The sequence below is a fragment of the Saccopteryx bilineata genome, chromosome 1 (assembly GCF_036850765.1).
Source record: "Saccopteryx bilineata isolate mSacBil1 chromosome 1, mSacBil1_pri_phased_curated, whole genome shotgun sequence".
In the NCBI taxonomy this organism is placed as follows: Eukaryota; Metazoa; Chordata; class Mammalia; order Chiroptera; family Emballonuridae; genus Saccopteryx; species Saccopteryx bilineata.
The window spans coordinates 79,651,857-79,661,638 of NC_089490.1; the positions used below are offsets into that span (position 1 = coordinate 79,651,857).

At 59.4% G+C, this 9,782-nt stretch overlaps 1 protein-coding gene across 2 annotated transcripts; it reads right to left on the bottom strand.

The window, feature by feature from the left end:
• Nucleotides 1-451: 451 nt before the first annotated feature.
• Nucleotides 452-9,073, bottom strand: PANX2 (pannexin 2). 2 transcript variants are annotated; one of them, XM_066254867.1, is made up of 4 exons: nt 8,457-9,073; nt 8,111-8,315; nt 2,241-3,701; nt 452-1,722 (listed from the first exon to the last, which is right to left on the bottom strand). In XM_066254867.1, the coding sequence occupies exons 2-4, from the start codon at nt 8,304-8,306 to the stop codon at nt 1,379-1,381; spliced, it is 2,001 nt and encodes a 666-aa protein (XP_066110964.1). In that variant the 5' UTR covers nt 8,307-8,315; nt 8,457-9,073; the 3' UTR covers nt 452-1,378. The 2 variants fall into 2 exon arrangements, with proteins under 2 accessions (XP_066110964.1, XP_066110958.1); XM_066254861.1 differs by lacking the exon at nt 8,457-9,073 and having other exon boundaries at nt 8,111-8,350.
• Between the last annotated feature and the right edge of the window lie 709 nt (nt 9,074-9,782).

Below are 9,782 nucleotides of genomic sequence, written 5' to 3' on the forward strand. Positions count from 1 at the left end.
CATGGACCCCTATGATATCAGCAGGACCTCCAGACCACATCAAGGTTGCCTCCTTTGGGAAGCCATCCTGGCTCCTGCCAGCATTCACTGTTCTTATGCTCAGTGTACCTGATAGCTCTCTGTCCCCATGCATCTGATAGAGAGGCTGACTTTCTGGGGGAAGTGTGTCCTGTCTCTGTTGAGCCTGTGAGCCCTAGAGGGCTCACCTGATCTCTTGTGGCCCAGAGTGTACATGTTAGCCAGAGGCTATTACATGTCAACGTATGCTTCTGCCTTGCTGTGGGCCAGCTGCAACCCTAAGGGCAAACTGGTAGGCAGCAGGGTACCTCCCATCACCTGTGATGATGGTGGGTCAAAGATGGATGTGCAGTTGAGTGGAAGTACTCGGACACAGGAAGCCTTGGCCAGAGTGCATGCTCCCTGCAGGATGGACCACGTGGGACACAGGCGGTATCAGAATAATATTTATTGATATGCTCGGTGCTACCTTGTTAATACTGTGTCACGTTGTCGCCGTGGCTGAGGTAATAGGGACAGACCTGCCATGACAGCCCTGGGCTCCCACAGAATGCAGCGTGGGCCCTGGGCCGGAGGGCTGTGGCCTGGACGGGGACGTGGTTATTGCGTTAAACTCCTTTCCTTGCTCACATGCCGGCGCCCACACTTGGTCTCACACACGCTTGCTCACCCGGGCCTGCTCATATACACGCTAGTGTCCATTCACGCATGCATGCTCATGCACATGTCCACTTGCACATGGGCACCCTCCCCCTCTGGCCACACTCACTCTCACACACACACACACACACACACACATCTTTTGTTTTAAATGCACCCTAAGTCTCCTGATAGTAAAGATACTTGCTAGTTACAGTAACCATAGTAAAGTACAGGTAGTCGGGGTACAAGGAGAAAGTGCATGTTGACCTTAAACCCGAGGGCTCCCAGTCCCTGCAGGGGTGAGCCATGGGCATGGCCCCTTGGGGGTGCCCAGGCCTGTGGTGCTACTGTCCTAGCTTCCTTCCACATCATGGACCCAAGCAGTCCCCCCACAGACCATTTCCTCATGGCCGGCATCCCAGGCCCAAGACAAAATTGACTAAAAAAATAAACTCTTCGTCTCACAGCCAAGCGCCTGATGCAGGGGTGGCCTTTCTGGCTGAGGCTCCACTGGGGTCACGGCCAGCCCCTGGCCCAGCCAGCACCCCAACAATGCCATGGGGGTTGGGAGGGACCGGTGCTGAGCCCCAAGGCATGCGGACGGGAGACTGGGGAGGGCAGTGCTGGGTGAAGCAGAGGCCGCTTCTACATGGGGCTGGGGTCAGCGGCATACCCGTCATGCAGAGGGTCCTGTGGCAGCCCGGGCAGCCCTGTCCCCTCAGAATTCCACAGTACTCACTACTGTCCTTGGCTCATCGAAGGTGGCAATGAGGATTTGCTGGGGCGGGGGTATGGCGATAAGGCTGCCCACATCAGAGGGTGCTCGGGGGCCTCCGTCTTCCTCCTCCCGGGCCTCATACAGCGTACTGATATGCAGCAGCGGGTGGGTAGCATTGCGACTCAGGATGGTGAGGGGGTCAGCCTTGCCCAGGCCAGCTGGTGACAGAGGGGCCGTGGCCGGGACAGTGGGGGGTGAGCAGACATGAAATGGGCCCCCAGTGGGAAGTGCAGGCAGGGCAGGCTCTGCTGGGTACAGGATTTCCTTCTCAGGGAGCGGCGCATCTGCAAATGGAAGAGGACAGAGGTGTGTCACATCCATGCAGGTCCACCTATCCACTACTGCTGCCTACTCCTCATTCCCAGTCCCACCAGGGGCCAGCTAGGGCTCCTGGCTCTGAAGCCTCCTGTCCTCAGAGGGTTTGATCGTCCCTCCCTCAACTTCCTCAGGCCTGCAAGGGGCCAGGTCAGGCCCTTTGCACACAGCTGTCCCCAGGGGCAGTAGTACCCACTCCCAGCACCTTCTCAAGGGCCCGAACAACCTTCCTATCGTGTCTCCTCCAGCCTTCCGGCCCAAGCCTCATCCTGTCCACCTCACAGTGCACTCCAAGCCCCGCCCACACTCACCCCTGAAGTTAGCTGCTTTCGCCCATGCCTGCTTTGCCCCAGCAGGTTCACTCCTTAACCTTCTTTCATATGGTTACTAGGTGCCCGTTCTAGGGAGGGCAGTGGGTGGGGTAGTCCCTTTCTTGGTACTGCATGCAGGACCTGCTCCTTTCCTCCATCCCTGCCCAGCTGCCTACCTTTGGTGGGTGCTGCAGCCAGGCCCAGCCCACACTCCTCTGCCTGGGACAGGAAGCCCCCTTCCTGGCTGCGGGAGGTGGGCAGGGCGGTGGGCACGGCCTCCGTCTTAGCCTTCTTGGTGCCCAGAATGTAGGGGTGTACGTCCAAGGAAAAGTGGCGGGCGTGCTTCTTGTCAGGGGCGGGGGGCGGGCCGGTGGCAGGGCCCGCATCGCTGCCACCCTTGTAGTGGTGCGCAGCCCGCGCGCCCGCGTCTAGCAGCGGCGCGATGAGCGTGTCGGTGGCTGTTTTGCGGCGCACGGGCTTGGGTTTGTCGGCCTTGCTGTTCTCCACACGCATGATGGCCAGCTGCTCCTTGAAGGGCTGAGGCAGCGGGTTGCTGGTGGGGATCCACTTCATCTTCTTGCGGGGCCGCTTGACCACAGGTGGCTCAGCAGCGCCCTCTGGCTCCGCCGGGTCTGCGCTGGGGTCCACGGTCTGGACGCCAGCATTGCGCACGGTGGGCGTGGCGTCGTGGTTGGACTGCGCCAGCGCGGCCAGTAGCTGCCGCACCACGTTGTCATACATGAGGTCGCTCTCATTGGTGATGAAGTCCAGCCGATTGAGGGACTTGATGTGGTCGCGGTTCTCATTGCAAAACATGGCCAGGATGTTGATGTCACAGAACTGGGAGCCATGCCACTGCCTGCGCGTCTTGATGCCCACCTTGTGCAGCTTGTCGAAGATGAAGTTGCTCTTGCGGAAGATGAAGAGGTGGATGAGGTTGACGAGGATGATGAGGTTCATGGAGCAGAGCAGCACTATGTCCACGCCTGCCACGATGCGCTGCAGCTGTACTGACGGCAGTTTGCAGCTCACACGCACTGCTGGGCCCCCGTTGCCTGTGGGCCCGTCCGGGGACGCGCCCAACGCACAGGTGAATTCATTTTGTTTCTGGGTGGCATAGTAGGTGCACAGGTATGAGATGGGTGCCACGCTGAGCAGCAGGATGAGCAAGTGCCGGGCCAGGTACAGCTTGGCCAGGAAGTTGCTGCGGCCGCGGCGCTCCAGGTATTTCTCGAACAGGTTCTGTTCAGGGCTCTTCTCCTTCTCGGCATTCTCGATGATCTCACGCTTCTCACGCTCCGTGATGCCGGGCCCCTTGGACTGGATTTGCTTCTCGATCTTGGGGGCACGGCCTTCAGCCGCCCGGTGGTAGCAATTGTCGATCTCCTGCAGCAAGAAGTTGAGCTCGGAGGTGAGGCGGGTGGAGGCCAGGAACTCCCAGCCCAGTGCTGGCACGTACATGATGGCTGCGAAGGCCAGCAGTGAGTAGGGCAGCAGCTTGTGTTCAAACAGTGATGGCCATAGGCTGGCATCCACTCCGGGCAGTGCATCCCGCAGCTCCGTCCAGCAGTAGCCGCGGGCATACAGCGCTTGGTCACGGGTGAAGTTGTGTGGGGTGTAGCAGTAAATGGGTTCCTCTGGGGGCAGAGAGGAGATGGGGGCTAGGACTTCAGACCCCTGCCGCACGCTCCTAGCCCCCTCTGACACAGGAGCCTGTGCAGATGGCTGTTCCTCAAACATACTCCTCCCCAGCCTGGTAGCTTCCCCTCCCCCATGTCCCTGCTGTGTGAGTGGGGGTCATACCCTGGGCACCCCCACATATAGCAGTAGGCTGCCCCACAGGTGAGGGTTACAGCTGTGCCCACCTGGACTTGGGGGACCAACCTGCTCTGCCAACATTAAACTCCTCTCCCAAGGCCATACGATCTGTGTGTACATAGGGAAACTGAGTCCCAAAAAGGAGCAGGACATGCCATGCCCCTCTTCTAGTGGCACAGCTGGACCAGCCCCTATGCCTTGCCCTACCCCAGGTGCCCCTGGATATCCCCTGAGAGAAGACACCGTGGTTTATGGGTCCTCAGAGCCCTGGGTGCTTGTGGAACCCCATCACTGAGTGCCCAGGGCCAACGGCAGCACCACGGAAAAGTCCTGTTGGAGGAGAAGGGGCACTGGAGGTGCAGCTTTAGGGAGGAACCAGTCTGCACCTGTATCTGAGCACACATCTGTACACCGCTGTTCTGAATGCTCCTGACCCCAGCCCCTGCCATCCCGTGCACGTCTGAGTGCCCTTCCATAGGTGAAGCCCAGTTGATCCATGCTACTCGTGGCGTCCTGCCAGCATCTGCCCCTCCTGGCCCCTGGCTCAATAAAGGCTGCTCTTCTAGCTGGCGGGACCCTACCCCAGCCACTCCCCCCGAGACCTGGCTCATGGCCCCCACCTTCTTATCTCAGGCCCTCACCCCAGGGGAGGTCCAGACCCTTCCCAGACCCCACAGCCCTAACAGGCCTTTGCATGGGGTGCTGCGGCCCAGATCCTGTGATTAGGTTACTTTACAGCAGGGGTCCCCAAACTTTTACATAGGGGGCCAGTTCACTGTCCCTCAGACCGTTGGAGGGCCACCACATACAGTGCTCCTCTCAGTGACCACCAATGAAAGAGGTGCCCCTTCTGGAAGTGCAGCGGGGGGCCACATGCGGCCCGCGGGCCGTAGTTTGGGGATACCTGCTTTATAGACTCTGCAGGTGGGTTAGGTTAGGGATCTCAGAGCAATGGGCCCAGTGTGATCACAGGGGTCCTTGTAAGAGGAAGGCCAGGAGGGTCAGAATCAGAGAGAGGTGTTAGAAAGGAGACAGAGGTTGGGCAAGGGCCAGAAGCCAAGCGATGCGGAAGTCTCCAGAGCTGGAAAAACCTCAGAAGATTCTCCCAGGAGCCTTCAGAGGGAATGTTGCCCTGCTGACACCTTAATTTTAGCCTCATAGTTTGATTTCAGATTTCTGAGCTGCAGAACTGTTAGATAGTAAGTTCATGTTATTGTCAGCGACTGAGTTTATGCTTACAGGTGGTAGCTGGCTGCTCCCCCCCACCAGACACCTCTCCCTCAAGCCTCCCCCAGTGGCCTGAATGAACATGTTCCCAGGGCTCTGGGGTCCACATGGGAGGGGGGAGTCCCTCAGAGCTGGGTGGTGGGGGCCTCACTTCTCACAGGCTCACCCTGGAGGCACAGGGCCTGTAGCTCCTGGTCCTCAGAGGGCAAAATACTTGTCTCCTATCCTTTCTGAAAAAGGAAGTAGAGGGACAAATGGCCTTGGGGACACCTGCCTTACAGCAGTTGGAGAGGCACACTGGGTAATACTGGGACCTGATTATTTGGCTGTTTTAGGAGATGGTGACCCCTCACCCCGGCCTGCATAATGTCCAAGGGCCTTGGTAACCCTTCAATTCTGGCCTCTGCCCTGTCATGGCCACACCTGTATGGTTTCTCCATCCATCAATGAGTGGTCCATGCAGTGGGGGGTCACTCACAGCAGCAGCCCTGGCCAAGAGCAATGGGGTCCACCTCTCTCCAAGCCTGGGCACACAAGGCTCTGACATTTGGGGAGGTCCTCTGACATTTGGCTAAGTGGCCAGCAATGCCTGGTCAGCACCTCACCACACCTCATGGTGCCAGCACATGTTTCCCTCATGTCCCTAACAAGCAAGTCAGGGCACAGAGAGGTCAACTTTCCTGCTCCAGGGCATCCACCCAGGGAGGGTCAGTGGGCTGAATCCCAGAGCCCTTGCTCAGGCTGGGCTCCCTGTGGAGGAGGTGTGGGTCTTTTGGGCAGCTGAATGAAGCCTGGGCCTGAGGGCTGGGCTCAGGCCTTTGTAGATGAACTGTGGCCAGTGTCATCAGAATGGGGCCCCAGGGTTCCTGTCCAGAGAGAATAGTGCTGAGAGGCCTCTCCCTCAAGGGCCAGAGCTTCATACCTCACCTCCTTCTTGATCCCCTGCCCCATTTAACCAGTTTCCACATGTTGGCAGGGCAGCCCCTGGAAGTTCACCCTGTGGATATGTGGTTCCCACCTGCAAGGCCCCCTTTCCCTGCACCTCTGTTGTCCTCATGTCTGGGGAAGGGACCACGGGATGCTTTTAAGTTCTGCATGAGGCCCATGAGACTGCGGGGCACTAGATAGACCTGGACAATGGACCCTGACATAGCCATTGTCGTTCCCTGGACCCCAATCCAGGTGAGCAAGAGAAGCAGCTAATATTCCCCAAAACCATAGAGGACAAGAATGACAGCCACACAGTGACTCAGAGAGGTATTGAACAACCACTGCCCCCATTTGTTCAGTGACCTGGACCCTAAAGGTCAGACACGGTCCACAGGGAGGGTTTTGTGTCCCAGACCCTGAGCAACAACACTCACGAGCCACTGCTCAGGCCTTACCTTGTCCATGCTCTGAAGGCACCGGGTCCCCTCCCCATACCAGCAGTGGACCCAGGTGGGCATGCATGTTTCCATGTGCAAATACAGGTGGATATCAAGGGGCAGGTGTGCCAGGAACAGGATGCACTTGGGAAGACCCTGGTAGCCCAGCCCTGGCTTGATGCGGAGAGGTGTTGAGGCCCCCAGCTGGCTAAGCTGGACTCGTAGCTGAGAGTGACAGAGTCCTGAGCCTGCCCCTCTGCGCATCTTTAGTGAGAAGAATTGTGTCCCCCCAAAGACGCTCAAGTCCTAAACCCCGGTAACTATGAAAGTCACCTTGTTTGGAAACAGGGTTTCTGCAGATTTAATAAAGTTAAGACAAGGTTACACTATAGCGGCCCCAATCCAGTGACTGATGTCCTCCTAAAACAAGGGAACTGTGGATCTGGAAGGGCAGGAAGAAGGTGCCCACAGAGAGAGAAGCAAAAAATTAAGTGATATAGCCTCAGTGAAGCCAAGGACTACTGGGCCACCAGAAGCTAGGAGGCAGGAGGGACCTTCCCCTGCAGCCTCTCGGAGCTCAGCCCTGCCCACACCTTGATTTTAGACTCCCAACTGTGAGAGAATATAAAGTTCTGCCTTTCTGAGTACCAAGTTTGAGCTAATCTGCTCAGCAGCCCTGGGAACCAAATACATCCGTACCCACCTTGAGTGACATTCCATGCATGGGTAGCACCCACACCTGACTTGGCTGACCTGGCACCTGTGCAGGTGTCTCAACCCCAGAAGTGTCTGAGTGGGTGGGCGCTGGTATACCCCTCTCACCCTGGGGTATGATTCTAGACAATGTCCACCCTCACCTTAGGTATCCCCAGGTCACAGGGACCCCTAAAAGGCAAAGCCTTTGGGAAAGAACAAATGCAGAGGGCACAAACATTGCCAATGTCACTCAGGGGACAGAGCCGCATGTCCTTTCTCTAAGAACCCAACCCCTCTGCCACAGACTGGCACCTCTGGTCCTCAAATATGGTGGATAGATTGGGAGGGGCCTCCGTATACCTGGGCCCTGAGACCCCTTGCCAGCCAAACCCTGGGGGCGCATTTCCGGTCTCCAGCTGCCCACCTCGGGGGAAGCCTCATCCAGTAGCTGACCAGAACCGGCTTGCTTCTCAGGGACCCTCATCGCAGTCAGGCCCCATGCCCCCGCCCAACAGCCTGCTCTGCTAGCCTTCTCATCCACCACCTGTAACGCCGGATTTGGGTTTTTTTTCCTGCTTACCTGGCCACTCCTCCTTCCCTCAGACCCTGCCCACTCCCCCTCCCTCGTTTCCCCTTCCCACCCCAGACCTGGGTCTTATCTATGCCTGGACATCCAGGTCCAGGACACGGTCCACCCACGCTCCAGGTCAGCGACTGGAAGGTAAAAAAACAAAACCAACACTTGGAGGAGAGGGATCTGACAGCAGCCGAACGACCCGCGACACATGGAAGGATGGGTGGTATTGAGGGTTTGCTGGGAGACCCTCCTGCCCGTCACCCCGGGTGCCGCCAACATTGGCAGGCCCCGGCGAGGTGGATCAGCGAGGACAACTGCAGACACGCCCCACCCGCCCGCGAATCCCTCCTGCCAGCCTCACCTGCGAAGTTCTTGGTGAAGACCAGGGTGACCAGCAGGATGGGGACGAGCACGGTGCCGATGGTGACCACGCGGTCGAACGGCAGCTCTAGCTTGAGCTGCAGCAGTAGCGCGGCCAGCGCGCCCGCCTTGTCGTCCTGCGTACCGGGCAGGATGAGCTCGCGCAGCTTCTCGCCGGCCAGTAGCGCCGTCGCCATGTCCGCGGGCTGCTCCAGGAGGTGGTGCATGGGGGGTGGGCGCGGGGCGGGGTGCGGGGGGCGCGGGGACGCTGGGCGCGGGAGGGGCGCTGGGGGGGGTCACGGGGGCGCCGGGGAAGGGGCGCGGGGGGCGGTGGGGGAGGGGCGTACCGCGGGCGCGGGACGGACAGCAGGGTGGGGGGCGCTCCGCCGCCGCCCCCGCGGGCAGGGGTTGGGCCGCCGGGCCCCGCCGCCCCCGCTGGGCTGCAGCCCGGCTGGCCTGGCGCGTCCTCCGGCGGGGGCGGCGGTGTCCCAGGCTGGGGCCGTGGCCCCGCTCCCGCCGCGGGGAGGGGGCTGTTTACTGGCGGCGACTCGCGTCGTGGCTCCGCCCCTCCACCCCTACCCTCCCCGCCACGCAGATGCGGCGCTGGCGATGACTTTGCAGAAAATGTTTAAATTCAATAAAATGAATTAACGAGGAATGATGCCTCCTCTCCCTCTAGGCGAGGCTGAGTCGGGGGCTACCCGCTGGGGTGCAGGGCGTCCACGGCGCAGGGGGGAAGGGTAGGCTGAGGCTGGACCCGCGGCATCCCCGACCCCGGTCGCCTCTTGATCTTGTCTTCAAGCATCCTTTTCGCTGCTCATTAAGAAGACGGGGTTCCTCGTCCCTTGTCCTGCAGTGTCGTCTCCTCGCTATCCAAAGCTTAGTCGCCACTGCGGGCGCCGAGCCGCGGCTCACTCGGGGGTGTTGCGGACACGGACAGAGAACTGGGCACCCCTTCCCCAGTCGGGGCGTCTTCTCTCACCGCCCCCACTGGCGCCCACCGCGCACTCCAGGGTCCCCACATCACCTGCCCGCCCGTTCTCCCGCCCTGACCTCGGGCCGGTCACCCTCCTGCCCGTTACCCCAGCCGTCACTCCCGCCGTGCAGCCCATGCCAACCGTTGGGGTGGGCGCTGGGTGCCTGGTGCTTCTGGCCCCGGCACCCTGTCGCCTTCCTGCCCTTAATCTATCCCCCGATTCCGACACCCCATGCCACCCATTCCCGCCGTTGCCCACAGAACGATTGCGACATTTCTGGGTTGGTCTCAGGAGAGCGCAGCTGCCTGCCAGCAAGACCCGCTGTGGTTTCGCGTTTTTTCCCCTTTATTCTCTCCTGCGGGTCTCCTTTCTGCTGTAATAGGAAATGCCTGTGCTAGCTTTGTAAAATAGTGTGGCTGGGATTTTAACTTCACCCAGTAATTTACCCAACAAACATATCTGAACACCAACCAATATTTGCTTTGCAGCCCTGGATCACTGCAGCAAGTCAGCCTCACCTCTGCCCTTTGGGCTCAGAGTGGGGTTGGGTGGCGGAAGCCTGTGTCAGGGGCCAGCACTTCAGACCTGTATTGTTAGTTCTTAAGGGTCTAAATGCTTTTAAGATTTGTGCATGTTTCTCCATCAAGCCTACCCCTGGCTGGCACATTTCATTTGTACTTACTAAGGCAGTGGCGC

Coding starts and splice junctions, on each gene's coding strand:
- PANX2 (XM_066254861.1), bottom strand. CDS start 8,336: ATGCACCACCTCCTGGAGCAGCCCGCGGACATGGCGACGGCGCTACTG. Junction 3,702..8,110: donor CTTCACCAAGAACTTCGCAG/GTGAGGCTGGCA, acceptor CTCTGCCCCCAG/AGGAACCCATTTACTGCTAC. Junction 1,723..2,240: donor GGCTGCAGCACCCACCAAAG/GTAGGCAGCTGG, acceptor TTCCATTTGCAG/ATGCGCCGCTCCCTGAGAAG.